This window comes from Ictidomys tridecemlineatus, chromosome 3 (genome assembly GCF_052094955.1).
Source record: "Ictidomys tridecemlineatus isolate mIctTri1 chromosome 3, mIctTri1.hap1, whole genome shotgun sequence".
NCBI classification, from domain to species: Eukaryota; Metazoa; Chordata; class Mammalia; order Rodentia; family Sciuridae; genus Ictidomys; species Ictidomys tridecemlineatus.
The window spans coordinates 11,070,993-11,088,310 of record NC_135479.1 but is presented as its reverse complement, the minus strand read 5'-3'; the positions used below and the strand labels follow the sequence as shown (position 1 = coordinate 11,088,310).

Below are 17,318 nucleotides of genomic sequence, written 5' to 3'. Positions count from 1 at the left end.
ACTAAAATTATTTAATTATGACCCCGTGGTAATATTTTCATTTATTAATCCATCTTAATAAATTGTTCTTATAACTTACTTCAAATATTCCAAACATTCATTTGGTATAATTTTGAATATCTAGCTGGGCACAATGGCACACACCTGTAATCCCAGCAATTTTGGAGGCTTAAGTAGAAGGATTGCAAGTTCAAGTCCAGCTTCAGCAACGTAGACCCTCAAAAACTTAGCAAAACCCTGACTCAGAAGAAATAAATAAAAAGAGCTGGGGATATAGCTCAGTGGTAAAGCATCCCTGGGTTCAACTCCCAGTATTAAAAAAAATTATATAACTTTGTATAACTAAGTTAGAAGAGTCTTCAACTTACAATAAGAATTCCATTTCAAGATAGCAATTTTTACCCAAGATTTTAACTCTTCTATCCATGGCTTTGAAATTGCCATGGATAGAACTCAATAAATTGAAAAAAAAATTCTATTAACCCCAGTTATAGGCAAGTTACTATCTAGACATTTTTGGCATAGAATGGTACAGGAAGACTGGGAATGGAAGAAGTCTCAGCTTGCCAGAGCATCAACACCCTAACCATGTAAGAAGACAGTGGGAATGGTCACTTTTGCAGGCCTCTGCTCCAGGTGAGGAGTGGGGAAAGACAACTTGGATCAGTTCAAGGTCGTGGGCAACTGCATCAGTGACCCTGTGGTCATAATTGTATCACTTATTCCAGGTTTGCTCTCACCCTTTCCTTGGCATGAACTACTGCATTTTTCAATGCAGTGATAACTCACTGTTTTAGTAAGCAGCCCCAACTCTCAATAATCTCAGTAGCCAATACCACAAAGCACTTTACACCCAGAGAAAGCACTCTACATTGAAGGGGCCGGTGATTAGATCAGATTATCTATCTATGCCTGCCCAGACAATCTTCCTATCTTAAAATCAAGCATGATATGCAACATAATAGACACCATGGACCAATAGCACATCATAGTCCAAGGGCCTGGAGTTTGGGAGGACATCTTTAGGGTGCCATTTTAGAAATTCTGCCTCCTACAGTGACAAAATAAATATAAATAAGTATTTGCAATGTTAGTATGAAGTAGGCACAAAGTAATCAATGTTTGTAGAGAGTCTAGTGGATGATGTGTATTCTTAGTCTTCTTATAAATGACAATGTTGCCATTATCACTTGACTGCTTCTAAAATTCTATGTCTGAAATTCTTGTGACTCATGTTTAGTTTTAGTTTCCTTTACAGGACTGCTAGATACAAGTTCTCTCCTTGAAACATTCTTGCACAGATTATTAACATTGTTTATCTTCACTTTTTTAGCCTTGAAAATGTACCATGGGCTAAAATGATACATGCATGTTTTGGCTATTTCTCATAATACATAGTACTTTAACATTTTCTCATCAAAAAATACTTCATTGAAATGTTTCCTGAGTCTAATAGAATGTTATTAGTGTGACTGAGCCAAGTCTTAGAAAGTGATGCATTGTTTAGGGAACAGTGTATTATTACTTATAATTCAGTGATAATTGCAGTTTGGAGTCCTTGGTTCATTGCAAGGGACATAAAAATGTAGTCTTCAATGTGTTGATGTGTTTCAACCACTTTGTAACTCATAAAAGTCAAGTGGGTCACTAAAACCCATATTAATGTCTCCTTTTTTAGAATAAGAAATCCAGGGTCCTTTCTCTCATATGAGTATTCTCACAGGTCAATGGCACCATGGTAATTCCATAAACCAGAAGATACAAGAACTATTGCAATCAAAAAAAAAAAAAAGGTCTTTCACATAGCCTTCTTCAAATGTTCAATTATCTAGCATCATTAATAATAGTGAAGTAGTAACAACAATGAAAAATCACCTAAAAAAGACTTTACAGATTTATTCTGTTGATTTTAAGGTGCTTTAGGGTCACCTGATAAGTCATAACATATAAAGATAGAGTAAATTAAGACCTATGACTCTTTAATAATTTGCTAAGAGTACATACTTATATCATTAAAAAATACAAAATTAGAAATGTTTCAAATTAGAATGCAAAACGTGTTTTAAAAATGCTCCTCAAGTTTATCATTCAAATTCTAATTGCAAGCATATGTCTTGACAGTTTTCAAATTTCTTTTATAATCATCACAGGCAAAACATTTACTCTGTAACCTAAAGTCTGAATAATGACAGAAAAAGAGACTCAATTAAAAAAAGGTTAAAAAACAAGTTACAAAAAGCAAATACTGTGCTGCTAGGTAATCGATTGATTCCCTTTTCTCTAAAATCAATATTATATCTTAAGTTCTACTTTACCTAATCAAAAAGATGAGAAAATATTCAATATGTTGAAGTTTAAGAAAAGTTAAATGATCTCTGTCTTGTCCTCAGAAGTGTCAACAATCTTATCATAAATGCATTTGTAAACCTAGTACTCTGTGGAATGGGACTTGTTGGCTGGTCCCGTGGCTGTGTGGTCTGGATAATCTTTGGCTGTATCATTGCTCTCACTGAATTTACCCACTTGCTCTATTGAAAAGAATACTATTGGGAAAAGTTATGACATGAGTTTCAAAAATATTTTGTGCTATTCTGAGATAAGGCATATTAATGCTATAAAATACTGTCTTAAAAATGAATCACAAGCTAAAAGAGAAGCAAATTATTTGCAACTTTAAAGCTCTTCCTGTGGGAGAAGTTTCCACTTGACTGAGAGATCAAGTTCATTATCAAAGTCATCCAGCTCCTGCTCCTTGGAGAGCTCCAGGAAAACCTGAAAGGGAGAAAATCATAAATAAAAGGGGAGGGTTGTCACCCTGCGCAAAGGGTATGCACATACAAGACACTTAGATTCATGGATGATGTGGAACCACTAAAGCCAACCCACCTGCTCCAGGGTGGACTGCGAGAGGCTGTACTCCTCCAGGTCGAAGCTCTGTTTGACTGTGGAAGATGAAAATATATTATAGGTTCGTATATTTTTTATTTAGGGAATTTTATTGAGTCATGTCTCCAAAGCACATACAAGTAGATCTTAAATATAAAATAGAAGGTAATAAATATTCTTGGGTTGAGTATGAAAAAGCATATGCACCATATGCTCATATAATAGGAAGGAAATACTGTCCCATTTTCATAGAGATTTGTGGCAGAGTCACCTCAAGAATGGAAGACAATATAAAAAGTTCCAGAATACCCATTCTAGCTAAAAGATAGTTCCCTCTGTGCTGAAAACTTCCATGGGCCCCTCTGTATCTCTCCTCATTCTTCTCTGCCTTAATGTCACAGGCTGACATTAAGAGATGTCTCCCAGTGGGTCCTAGCAGAGGAAAGACCAGCCAGAGGGACGGAGGGGGGAGGTCATAGCATTTATGCTTTCACTCCCTCCCTTACACTAAGTGTGTCCCTTGATTGAAAGTTACTGTCTCTCCAAGGTGGTAAATTCCACCTGACTCTGACTCTACTCCCAGGTTCTATTCCCCTCCCCGCCCACCTCTGTGGACCTAAGTATGGTTTTGCTGGTTCTTGCTATTACACTCCTTTACAGGAGTCCCTGATGTTATAGTTATCAGCTCTGATGATCCAGTCAAGCTTTGCTCCATATTATCCCTTCCCTCTTCCCTTTCACTCTACTCTGGAGAGGGCCCAAACTTCAGCTTATGAATCAAGAACAGAGTAAGAAGAGAGATAACACGGACTATCCCATCTTCCCAGCTATAGACCTCCAAATTGGAGGCAAGCCTGACTGGGGAGAAGCACATGACCCTAGAGTTTGGTTGGAGTTTGCATTACTCAAATGTGATCTGGTGGTTAGGAAGAATGAATCTAAGAAGAATTGTCACAGGGCATGCATTTTCCTGCATGGTACCCAGCCTACCTCACTCGATAAATGTGTTGCAGCTGAGAGTGCAATGATGCCTATTGATACCTGGATTTAAAAAAATGCTGGCTTATGTCTCCACATTTTGCACTTTGTGTCATCTTCACACAATAGGATAGGACTGTGATTTTAAAAAAAGATGTGTGTTTTCCCACATAAAAATCTTAGTCTCAGCAAATTAAGCACAATGGAAGGAATTTGGGGTAGGAGAGAATATTTTTTGAAAGCAAAAACATTAGAAATCTCTTAAAGAATAAGCTGTATCGTATTCTTGGGAGACAGCCTTCCTGGAACATCAGTCTTTCTGCTACTGATCCATTATAAATGTTTCCTGTTGATCAGAGACCACTATGGGAATCCTTCTCACAAGAATGATGTAAGACTGACCCGTAAGCCAAAATGGTCAGTATAAAATACAGGGCATAGAGACAGAGTAAACAAAGGGTGAGAAAAAGAAGACCTTATTGGGTAATTATAATGCTGTCTCTAGGAGAAGTCCCTCTTTAAAAGCTGGAAAGCCTGAGGCCTCTCATAAAGTCAGGAAGCAAGCCAGAAAGCACAGCTCAAGAGGAGGCCTGGGGAGAGTTCATAGCTCATCAAGTTTCTTACACTAACATGGTGAAAAACAAGCCCGGGTTAGATCAATGTGGTATGCCAAGACCAAAAACCAGGGACCCCCCCCAAAAGAGTCATGGATTAGCCCACCTGAGCAAAGAGAGAAAACTTCTTATCACTTTCTAATGCTATCTAAAAACACTCAAGATAAAAAAAAAACCAAATTGATATTTTTCTGCTTGTATAAACCTGTAGATGTTGCAGCTCTGAATGTCAATGGTCTCTTTCCCCCAGAGCCTTGTTCACTGAGGGCAAGGTTTCTGGAACTGAGCCCTGATGACATGTTTGTTAGATCATTCTTTCTCATAGGGACTTCCCTAGGCAGTGTGGATGCTCATCAGTTCTCTGGCTTCGACCCTCTAGATGCCAGTTGCACCCTGCCATCTTACTGCTACTCATAAGAACCAAAAGCAACACCAGATGTTGCCAAATCACCCCCCTGCTGAGAACCACTGTATTAGAAGACTCAGTGATTTATTTAGCATGTAATATCACAATTTGTTATACATATCTTTTTATTTCTGGTTTGGCTTTTTTCTGTTGCTCAGAGTCTCATCTCTACACAGTCACTTGCCTATCTCCAATTTGAAGAAAGCCTGGGACAAAGGTTGCACATCCTCAACAGGCAATTTATAGACCAGGAGGGAGGAGAACCTGCAAAGACAAGACAGTGACGCTGAGCGCAAGTTTTCAAGGGCAGGATCTTAATGGGTACATGTCTGAAAAAGAGAAACAATTTTGTCCACATTTTGTGGACAAAATAAACACAGTGTATGGTCTTGGAGACAACCTGAGAATAAATTCTCTTTGACCAATGAAAAGTTAATCCACTAAGAAGAAATTGGGAGGCACAGGGAGAGATGCACAGCATCTATGCCTCGATCAGGGAGAAGCAAGATTACTTCTCCTGGTTCTTAGTGAAAAGAGAAGAACTTTTAAATAAAAAGCACCAGGTTCAACTCCAGCGTTCACCACTAGCTATCATTATTACTTCATCTACCTAAGCCTCAAGTACCATTACTAATAATAACACAAAAGCTAAAAGACACCATTCACTGAGCTTCCAGTGAGGCCCAAAACTGAACCATGCGATTTATGCAGAGTATCTCCTTTAATAGAGGATAATTTTAGTTTCTAGAAAGGGCTGTTCAAATGACCTAAGTAAATGTATACATCAGTAGCTGGTGCAGTATAGAGGTCTCACAAAGCAAGATTCTACCTCTAAATCAGCACTTTGTTGTCTTGTTTTTCCTCCTCTACTAGCCTTGGAATAGGAGCCTTTCTGTAATTAACATAATTAACATGCAATTATTGTAGAGTTACCAAAAAAAAAAAAATGACATAGCGAGGCCCTGAGCAACTTAGCAAGACCCTGTCTCAAAATAAAAACTGAAAATGGGCTGGGGATGTGGCTCAGTGGTTAAGCACCCCAGGCTCAATTCCTTGTATGGGAAAAAAAATAAAGCCTCTATTTCTTTCTATAAAGGCCAAGATAAAACAAACAACATACGTGTCTACCTTTCCTGCCTTGCAGCCTGGGGGAAGAGCTTCAGGATCTCAGCATGAAGGGACTCCACATGCTCAGGGGTCTTCACCTTCATCTCCAGCAAGTAATCTTTGCCAAATTTGCTTTTTAGGTGCTGAATAGAACCGATACACCTGGAGGTAGGGGAGGATGACGTCAAGCAAGGTAAGGGAGGAATCTACTGCAGGTGCTATTTTGCCTCTGGAGGCTGGGGAGGGCCACACAGAGCTGAGAGCAGATGCACCAGCTCCTCACATTGGCAATGACTTTCTACCAGAGTATGCTACTGGGGGGCCAAGTGTGGGCCCAGACGGGTACTCACCTCAGCCTTCCAGACACCATGATGGCCACGCGGTCACACACGGCCTCTGCCTCTGCCATGTAATGGGTGGTCAGGAGGGCACCGCGCTCTGAGTTTCTAAAGGTGGCCCGGATGGCCTGCCTGAAATTAGGTCAAGGGAAAGTGATATCTTAAGCAAATGCTCAAGGTATTGTGGAATTTTTTTTTTTTTTTAATTTCCATTGTGGCACATAGTGAACATTGAAACACGAAGTGAATTCAGCCTAGACCCAAACCAGGATTCATGAAAGGATGAAAAGCATGTAAATAACCAATCTATTGATTAGAGCTTATAATTTAGAATGTGGCTTAGACAGAACATAGAGGAGGATACTGGGTAAAACGTTGTTTGGAAAAATGCTGAATTTCAGGTGTATGTATGAGAGTAGAGGGCAAAAAGACAAAAAGGGGGAACTTACTATGAAATATGTATCACAATATATGCTGTAAAGGTACAAAATGACAGACTTCAGAGATTTCCAAAAAATAATTACAGAACATATTGAGGACCTGGAATGTTTCTTTTATCCTCCTTTAAGAATTGTGTCTTGGTTATGTTGAAGAAAGATTGTGGGCTGGGGTTGTGGCTCAGTCGTAGAGCACTTGCCTAGCATGGTGTGAGGCACTGGGTTCAATTCTCAGCACCTCATATAAATAAAAAAAATTAAATTAAAGGTCCATTGCCAACAAAAAATAATGAATAAATACATAAAGGATGGATTCAATTAAGTATGCATTGTGCATACCCAGAAGACCTAAGAAAAAAATAAAATTCTTAGAGTAGGCATTGGTTTAGGGCATTGGTTTGAGGCATTGGACATTTATATTTACAGCATATATATTTTGATTATTACATATGTTATAGTAAGTTCTCCCTTTTTGTCCTTCTTCCCTCTGCCTTCTCATATAGACTCCTGAAAGTCAGCATTTTTCCAAACAACTCTTTACCCAATATCATCCTCTATGTTCTGTCTAAACCACAATCTAAATTATATAAATGAATGCATCTTTTTCTCCTTAATAATTGCAATATGAAATCAGACATTTCTTCCCTTCATTTTGCTTCTCCTGATAATAGATTTTCTAAGAGAACTACTTTGAAGGTCGGTTGTTATAGGATCCGTAAATCCACATGGAGTTGCTCATGATCATGCCTTACCACATGTGTTGCTGCCCCTCAGGGTCCATCCCAGTAGATGGCTCATCCAGAAGCACCACTGATGGGTTCCCCAGGATGCTCAGCAGAAAGCACAGCTGGAACAAGAGGGAGAGCCCATCCAGCACTGGTCGGCAGGGTGCACAGAGCTACCCCAAGCCCTTCTCATACCTTTCTCTTTATTCCCTCTGACAAAGTATTCACAGGACCCTTTAGCTGGTCCCGCAGCTTGAAGGCATCCACCAACCTGAAGGAGACACAATGCATGAACAATGGGAATCAAGAACAGGCAAATCAGAACAAACACTGTAGTAGAGAAATTTGTAGTTGAGGAATTTTAAAAATTTCTCTATTGTAGTCATCAGAGTGGTAATAGCTTTGAAATCTCTTGGGATATTGCTATGGCATACATATAATTTGACCCCAAATGGTTAATGTGGTGGAAGTTTGGTTTCTAATGTGGTGATGTTAAGAGGCAGTATGGACCTTTAAGTGGTGGGGCTTAGTGGCCCATCTTTAGGTCATTTTAGGGGCATGGCCTCACAAGGGATTTTGGAATCCCCAGCTCCCTCTGGTTTTCTGTCAGGCCATGTGACCTCTCCATCTTATACACATCCCTGCCATGTCATCTGCTGTTGGGCCCTCACCAGAGGCCAAACCAATGGGATTGCTCAATATCAGACTTCTAGCCTCTAAAACTGTGAGCAACTTTCTTCAAAAGTAGCTGGCCTCAGGTATTTCGTGATAGTAGCACAAAATTGACTAATACTATATGAGTCGTTCATAGTTGTTACACTTATATTTTCAATAATTTCTTTTTATATTAGCAATAATTAGTAAACTTTCTCTCTCCAGGCTCATCCGGTGAGAAAATAATAGTGAACTGGGGTTCTAGATGCCCAAATCTTCTCCTATGAGCAAAGGATCAGTAGCTAGAAAGTGCCTCCTCTGATTTGTCTACCCCTCCCCCATAGACAAATGGGTGTGGCTCCCCACATACTGTGTAATGATGGCAGAGGCATCCCTTTTCTTCAGCCCCTTCACAGCGGCATACACCTCCAGGTGTTCCCTCACTGTCAGGCTGGGCCACAGCACATTCTCCTGAGGACAGTACCCCAGGAACCCAGGAACGTCCCCTCCACAGCTTCCTTTCAAAATCACCTATACAAAAAAGTTCATTCTTAAAGATTATTCAAAATTGGGTGTGTTGGTCACATGAGTGTGTACTCCAGTAGCCTTCTCTTCACATACAAGAGTAAATATGTAATCACTTCAGAGAAAAAAAAAAGGGTGATAAAACACTCAATAATTCAAAAAGCAAATCTTTCTCCTTGTTAGAGACTTTGTTACCAACCCCAATGCCAGGAAAAGTTTCTTATTGGGTTGTTCATTGCTTGACTTCATTTGTTGATCCAAATACTCAAAAGAATAGATACTTATTAAGGATTCTGTTTCGGTAGTAATAAATAATTATAATCATAGGATCTATTTCACAATAAGGCAGTGGTTCTCAGGGGCAAACCTTCCCCCAGGGTACTTTTTATTTGGTACTGGGGACTGAACCCAGGGCACTCTCACTGAGTTATAGTCCCCAGCCCTGCTTATTATTTTGTGACAGGCTTTGCTAAGCTGCCTGGGCTGGCCTCAAACTTGTGAACCCCAACTCAGCCTCCCAAGTAACCATTTAGCAATGTCTGGAGACAGTTTTGATGGCCACAGTTTGTGTGTCTGTGACGTGGAAAGTGTTATACTGGCATTTTGTGGGTGGAGACCACAGATGCTGCTAAATATCCTACTACATACAAAAATTATCCAGTCTGAAACATCACTTGTTTCAAGTTTGAGAAATCCTGAGCTAAGTAGTAAGTGAAAAAACTTCACATTGTCTGCTCCATAAGAACCAATAAGCCCATAAGAGCATTTCTTATTCCCTGTGCTGTGCAATAATAGCTAATGTGAACTCTGTGCTTGCTATGGGCCAAATCTAAGCATTTCATATATTTTGAACTATGTTATCCTTACAGAAACCCTAGATATGTTATGTGTTGGTCTCATCATTCCTGTTTTACATATGAGAAAACCAACATGTGCATGGATTTGCACAAGGTCATAGAAGGTAAACCTGGAACTAGATCTATCTTCAGAATCCAAGCCTTGAACTTGTTGCTATATTATCTCTCCCCAGTACAAAAGAGGAGAAAATAAAGTAACTTTGCCTCATGGAGCTTTTGTTCTAGAGAAAGAAACAAACAAACAAAAAAAATAAAGATGTAAACATGTAAGTGAACTAATTAAAGATTCTGCTTCATGATTTCAAGGAAATATGTGTTTAAAAAGACTACGAAGGTTTTAATTTTGCAAATAATGTAGGCCTTTTGGAAAGGTAGATTTTATAGTGACCAGAAAGAGATAACCAAGCAGATGAAGAGCAAAGGGCAGGGTACCCCAGCTCCAGGGAGACCAAACCCAAATGCAGCAGGGGCCTACTTCATGCTTTGACCATGATCCTTGCTGCTCCATCATTGGTTTATTTTAAAACTGATATTTTTAGATTTTTTTTTCTTTCTTTCTCTTCTTCCCATCTCCCTCCCTAACCATGGGGAAAGTAAGATTAATCTTCCCTCCATCCTAAGGCCAAGTTACCTATCCTTGAGGTCACATGCCAGGAATGAAGGAATCCAGTCTTTAGGACAGGCACCAGAAGATTTAAGAAACAGCTCTCTCTCTCAAGGTTACAAGAGAATTCTGACCCTTGACTGGGCACAGCTGGAGTATGACTTTGAATCACCTGTTTAAAAGCCCTCTGTTCCCTGATGGTTAGAACCCTAGCCTCTTGGGACAGGAGTCCCCAGTGTTTCTCCTTTGCTAACAAAGCAATAAAAATTTTCCTCCAAACTTTGTCCTCATTATTGGATTGGAATTGGGACAAAGAAAGATCTTTCAGTAACATAAAGATCCTATAATAAGAAGGTGAATGAGGGTCAATCTAACAAGGGGTAAAGGTTATGAAAGACAGTGACAAGGAGCCCAAGTCATGTGGAGGCTTTTGCAGCCACTGTAAAGATTTTGGGTCAATTCCAAGTGGGAGATTGTGACAGAGAGAGTGACATGACCTCATTTGCATTTTAAAGGACTGCTTTAGCTGGGTGAGGCAAGAGTGGAAATGGAAAGACAACCATCATGTCACCACCCCAGGCAAAATTCCTTTGTCAACACTCCCTCTGACTTTAACTTCCTGTCAAAGGCCAATAGTATTTTCCCTCCAAAGTGGTAGTCCTTTGTCTGTCCATCTTTTGGCCTTGGCAAGTGGAATTAGTATATTACTCAGGTTTTTGCTTTGTAGTTTAGACAATTATTATTATTTTTTCTTACCTCTGATTATTATTGTTGTAATAAATCCTAGGTCTTTTGCTAGTAACCTGTTGTCTTTAAGAACTTCAATGTACCTACAGTAATACCTCCTGCTGCTCAGCTTCCCACATCTTTACATCAGTTGGGTCAGGATGTGTCACAATAAGAAAGTTTCTGTCGCAGAGACCCTCTATAAAGACCTATGATGTTCTTCTTGCTGATGGACTTTTATTATTACACAAGTCTCAAACATCCATAATTACAGCGTGTAACTAGAGAAAAATTACGAAACATGAAGATTTGCAACTGCAGTCACATTAGCAGGACTTGTCATTATTCTGACTGTGGTTTCTGATTCGATGCTCCATTAGACAGTTCAACTGAACAAGTTCTTAGGACAGACAGGTCAACAAAGTAAAGATCTCTGATCTCAAGACACCTATGTTTCCATTAATGTTTTACTCATTAAAGGGCACAGTATAGGTAACATCAACCTTTTTTGACAACTATTTTTGGAATCAGAGAGTGAATTTTTAAATTAATCCTTTTCATCTGATGCATAAGTCACACTAACTTATTAAGGGTCATCTGTGCATTTTTAAGATTGTGATCATCTTCATTGTAAAACATTGTTCTGGGCCTCATTAGTGACCATCTCTCTGTGCATTTTACTGACCTGCCCTGAGGTTGGTTTTGTGTCTCCGGTTATCATCTTAATGGTAGTACTTTTCCCAGCTCCATTGTGTCCTAGCAGCCCTATAACTTCACCTGAAAGAAATAGGCATACTCAGAATATGCAATAATTACAAGAATAAAAGCAAATACCACTGGCAAGCACTAGGTGAAAATGTGCTATGTACATTATTTCACTTATTCTTCCCAAACATGCATCCCTGATGTTTATTACTAGCCTCATTTTACAGGGGAGGAAGCTGAGGCTTAAAAAGAACATAAATATCTTGCATAAGGTCATGCAGTTTGTAAGAGACTGAGCTGGAATTTGAAACACATTTTTATTTTAGGTTGGTTGCATTCAATAAACATTTCCATAACATGCTCTATTTGTTAGACAAGAAGAATGCATTAGTATGCTTCAGTGGGTTCCGGTCATTGTGAAATTATTTCATTGTAAAATCTGTATGGAGGCTGTGAGTGTAGCTCAGTGGTAGAGCACTTGCCTGCATATGCAAGGCCCTGGGTTCCATCCCCAGCATCAGAAAAATAAATAAAAAGAAAAGGCATATTTGAAAATAAGCCAGAATAAAATCTAGCCATCCATTTTAACAGAAACACTGTCTCTTATTCTGTCTGTTTGTGTCTCTCTTTTTTAACAGATCAGACAAAACTGTCTTCCTAGGCAAGGAGAAACCATGTCCTAACTCTGCGGGAGGCTTGAGGCAGGAAGGGGCAGCCTTAGCCAATAGATGCCTTGGCTATATTTCATGATCAGCAAGAGCTGCCCCCAGATGCAACACCCATCCTGCCTTAGAAAGATCTAGTCTTCAGAGGTCCAAATCACACTCCAACAGAACCATAGCTTCCAACCTTTTTTAACACAGAAAGAGACGTTTCTTGTGGCAATTTTTTTCTTTGGTCTGGAAAAGCAATTTTTCTTTTTGCCTGCATATTCCTTCCGCAAACAGCTGGCAATGATGACTGGTTTCTGAAAAGACAGGCCAGTAGCCAAAGGGCATTATCCTCACCTTCAATCCAGAGAGTGCTCCATGCACCTTCCCACCAAGCCTTCCTCTCTATAAAACCATCCATCAAACCAGTCTTTCCCCTATAAGCTGCCATTTCAAGCAAACTCTCCCAAGGCTGACTTCCTGCAGTGGAAGAGTTTTGCAATTCACAAAATCTTACTTAGGCTTTGCAATGTTTAGCTGTGTTTATTAAAACTATCACCCTAGCCAGGAGTGGTGATGTACACTTGTAATCCCAGCAGCTGGGGAGGCCAAAGCAGAAGGATCTCAAGTTCACAGCCAGTCTCAGCAATTTAGTGAGGCGCTGAGCAATTTAGAGAGAACTTGTCTCAAAATAAAATGTAAAAAGAGGCTAGGGATGTGTCTCAGTTGTTAAGTGACCTGGAGTTGTTCAATCCCTATTACCCAAAACAAAAAAAAAACTATCACCCTAAAAAATAAATTGACAAGTTCATATTTCTCTGTCCTCTGTGTATGTGTGTGTGTGTATGTGTGTCTGTGTTGTGTGTGCGTGTGTCTGTATCTGTGTTTCCTCTGCTCTCCTACCTTTGTGAGCACCATGAACCTATTGAAGTGAAGTCATAAACTACACAAGTAAGGATGAAAGAATTTCATGTGCTTTTCAAAAATTAGGATTAGACAATTGCTCTCTTCATCGGACTGACAAAATCATCTGGTAAAGAATAGGTTTGTAGGTTCTACCTGGGGCAGATCCAGGATAGCCATAACATTGGCTGTTCTTGTTCTTTCTATCTTAACATCTTCATCTTCTCCTTCAGGATCTTCTGGGTTTGGTGAAACATCACCACTTCTTGGAGAAATTCTAAAATCAAAACAGCATGATAATGATGGGTTTCCAGTTGAAACTACGTGTGGCAAAAATACTGAACCCCCTCTTTCCTACTATCAATGATTTGACTAGATTAATGAGGTGTGCACAGCACAATCTTTATTCTTCTCCTCTCTGCCACTTGCCTTTCAAGCAGCCCGGGTACCATCAATGAATCAAGTGATGCTACCCTTATCCTGCCTTTGCTTTTACCCAAGTATAATTCTCCTCATTGGCAATGACTTTTTCATAAACAATAATATAGTATACATCCTCCAACTATGGGTTCTGAGGCAGGGCTGTAGGAGAAAAGGAACCTAGAAACTGTAGTGTCATCTTGTCACTCTCTACCCTACCACCAATGTTAGATTGGCTCGATTGGCCTTCTGTGTGGTAGTTCAGGTGTTCAAGGCACACCTGAGTCATGGTAAGACCTTCCCCATAGTTTCCTATTTGAAGATTTTCCAATTACTAGCTTCCATTTCATTTTCAAATATTCAACACAAGCCCTCACGTTTGTTACGACTATATCCTCAAACTCAGTAACATGCCATGAATTATAATAATTTGAATTTTCTCCACCTGAACACTGGGTCCTTTCTCATTGATTTCCGCCTGAAGTTCCTTTCCAGACATCCAAGAACAAAAAGGAAAATGAAACAATGGAGGTAAGGCTAGGGAAAGAGAAAGACAAGCAAAGGGAACTTCATCATAAAACAAGAATTTTCATCATTACAACTGACCAAAGAAGTTTGATCAGATATAAAATTAACATTCTCACAAGTTTGAAAGACAATATGTTACTCAGAGAAAGCGTAACATAAATATAGTAAAAGGACATTGATGACAGGTGCTACGAGTACTGCTTAGAGTTTGGGCTTCACACTTGGAATGAGGTAGTCATTGTAATGATGGTGGTTCAGGTTGCATGCGCGCGTGTGTGTGTGTGTGTGTGTGTGTGTGTGTGTCTTCCATTGCCTAAAATGTCCAAACCTTTTTAAGGTTATGCAACTCAGAATCTCAAAACCACACAAAGGTTGTGTCCCCCGTGTTAGACAGTTGAGAAGGAAATGTCTTCTTACTATTAGCAAAGCCAGAAATAGCACGGGAGAATCTGAAGCTTCTGAGGAATCCATAGAATCAAAGGAAATCTGTAAAACAAAGAGAATATCTAAATGAACTTTCCATCATTCATGAATTTCTTTCCTCTTAAGATAAAGTAATGTCTCTTAAATGACCTTGCCACCATCCTACCTGAGGAAAAGTCATTTTGGGGTACTGGGGATTGAACTCAGGGGCACTTGGCCACTGAGCCACATCTCCAGCCTTATTTTGTTTTTAGAGACAGGGTCTCACTGAGTTGCTTAGTGCCTCACTTTTGCTGAGACTGGCTTTGAACTTGTGATCTTCTTGCCTCAGCCTCCTGAGCTACTGGGATTACAGATGTGTGACATTGCACCCAGCAGGAAAAATCATCTTCTGATTATAGTGGTTCTCCTTCTCCCAAGGTGTCTTACAGGCTGCCAGATTGTGCCTGCCTGTAGACTGAGGTGCTTTTACATGTAACATTAAGTGCTTAGTTGCCCAACTCTCCATAATTGGACCCATCCAAAATGAGTTTTAGCCTCTCTACCATCCAATTTTACTTTTTCAGCCTCCTTACTCTAGGGTCCTTACTATGAAACTTGGAGCTGATGAACCTCCAACCCACTGACCACTTTTCCCCACTGTCCATAATCTCCCTCCAGTCCTTTTTTGTTTCCTAGTTTAGAATCCAGGGCCCATTGCTTAAGGCCTAAAGATGATCCTAGCACATGACTGGAAATACTTACCTCAGAATAAATTAGCAGAGAGCCAATCATAGTGAAGGGTGGCACTAATATGGTGGAGAAAAGTAGCCCTAGGAATGCGTATTCATTGAGATCATTAGCAACTATGGTGAAGACAGTGACCTAAAATAAAAGCACAAGGTAGCATCACTAAAACTTAATTACCTGAATTACAGGATGTTTTCAAGGAGGTTAGACATGTAGCTCATTATAGTTTTCTATGTCCATCTCTCTCCCAAGCCAGTATTTTTCATTATGTTCTTTTTTGTGTGTGTGTGATATAAAATTAGGCGACAAATCTATTAGATTGAGTGTGAAATTTTCAGTAGATGAACAGTGCTTCTCAAACTCAATGGGCATACAAGTCAGCTGGGGTTCTTGCTAAAATTCAGATTTTGATAAAGGAGTTAGTTATTATATATTAACTGCATTTTTACTTATTTATTTTTCATTTCAAAATAAGTCATCGATGTCTTTTTAGGTTTAAGCATACCAGATATTAATTTTCATAGTGGCATAATATTTCTTTGAATGGATGTACAAGAGTTCACAATTTTGCCTTTGGAAAACATGCTGTTTTCAACTTTTCTGGTCCTAATAATTAGTGATGGTCTGCGTAGATTCTTCTGTATGGACACTTTTAGTCTTGAAGGAGAGATTCCAAAAAGTATGACTGCATATCAAAATTGAAGTGCATTTAAACATTTCAACAACTACTAAAAATATTTTTCAAAAAGATCCTGACAATCTGTTCTCCAAAAGCCATGATCCAGTGCATATCATGTCACACCTCACTCACACAGGATGCTACAATTAACTATTGCAGGTGTTCTTGTCCTAGTGCTGATATAAATGAATAATTTATAATTTTACCATTTGATATGATATTAGCCCTGGTTTTATTAATCTGCCCCTCTTGTTTTTACATTTTCTTTTCACTGAGCATTTTTAGAAATCATGTGATGTTTTCTTAACTCATGTTTTCCTTTTTATTTTGATGGTTACTGGTAGTGAACTATCATTGAATTCTGAAAACAGTCATACTTGGTTGTTTTTTACTATTACTCTTTAAAATTTACTTCTAGATTTGTTTGTTATCTTTTTACTTAAACAGCTGTCCTTTATTTTTTTCCCAGAGAATTTATCAACATTTTCCTTTTTTATATTATCTTTCTTAGGTTTATTTTATTAAAGCTATGCTTGTTTTATAAAATGAAAGGACTGTTCAACTTAATGAATTTTTCTAGTTAAATATTTCAACATGCTTTAATTATCCCTCCAAAAGTTATTTAATCATATGCATATTTAAATGAGTCATTGGTCCTTGCCAGTGTTTTAATCAATTTTTCTTTTCCCAAATTTTATATTTTGACATACCTTGGTTGGGTTCACTTTAACCCTCAATTGTTATATTTATTATATTACTATTTATTCCTATGTAGTTTTTTTTCTCTTCTTTATTTAATTGGTTATTTTTATTCTGTTTTAACTACACAGAAGAATTGAGAGGGAGGTATAGAGATTTCCCAAATGCTTGGTACCTCCTCCATTACCAACATCTCCCACCTGGGTGGACAATATGTACCTCCTCCATTACCAACATCTCCCACCTGGGCGGACAACTGATGAATCTACACTGACACATCATTATAACCCAGAGTCAATACTCTACATTGTGGTTCACTCTTGTATATTCTGTGGGTTTGGACAAATTTATAAATAACACATATCCACTGCTATAGTATTATACAAAAATTTCACTGCCCTAAAAATCCTCCATGGCAGTTGTTTCAGATTGGCTTCTTTCACCTAGTGATATGCATTGAAGTTTCCTTCATGTCTTTTCATGGCTTGATAGTCCATGTTTTTTTTTAGAGTTTTCTGGATGGACCACAGTGTATCCAGTCACCATCTTAGATGCCTTGGTTGCTTCCATATTTTGGCCACACTGAATAGTGCTGCTATAACATCTATGTGCAGATTTTTGTGTGGTCTTCTTTTAAAAAGAATAGCTTATTAGAAGCTTCAATCCTTGAGTTCCTATTTGAATGTGTCAAATCTTTCCTAGAACTATAAATTGGGTAGATCTGA

At 38.9% G+C, this 17,318-nt stretch overlaps 1 protein-coding gene across 2 annotated transcripts in view; it reads right to left on the bottom strand.

Moving 5' to 3' along the window:
- Positions 1-1,881: 1,881 nt before the first annotated feature.
- Positions 1,882-17,318, bottom strand: part of LOC101961352 (ATP-binding cassette sub-family A member 9) — a 56,422-nt gene continuing 40,985 nt past the window's right edge. For both annotated transcript variants that reach the window (XM_005328250.5, XM_040268527.2), the window contains exons 26-39: positions 15,231-15,350; positions 14,481-14,549; positions 13,981-14,072; positions 13,272-13,392; positions 12,412-12,529; positions 11,543-11,634; positions 8,516-8,676; positions 7,687-7,762; positions 7,519-7,613; positions 6,342-6,461; positions 6,013-6,153; positions 5,069-5,148; positions 2,887-2,942; positions 1,882-2,772 (exon numbers count right to left, since the gene is read on the bottom strand). In XM_005328250.5, the coding sequence (XP_005328307.2) occupies positions 2,674-2,772; positions 2,887-2,942; positions 5,069-5,148; positions 6,013-6,153; positions 6,342-6,461; positions 7,519-7,613; positions 7,687-7,762; positions 8,516-8,676; positions 11,543-11,634; positions 12,412-12,529; positions 13,272-13,392; positions 13,981-14,072; positions 14,481-14,549; positions 15,231-15,350 (1,440 nt within the window). In that variant the 3' untranslated portion in view covers positions 1,882-2,673. The remainder of the gene's footprint in view (positions 2,773-2,886; positions 2,943-5,068; positions 5,149-6,012; positions 6,154-6,341; positions 6,462-7,518; positions 7,614-7,686; positions 7,763-8,515; positions 8,677-11,542; positions 11,635-12,411; positions 12,530-13,271; positions 13,393-13,980; positions 14,073-14,480; positions 14,550-15,230; positions 15,351-17,318) is intronic.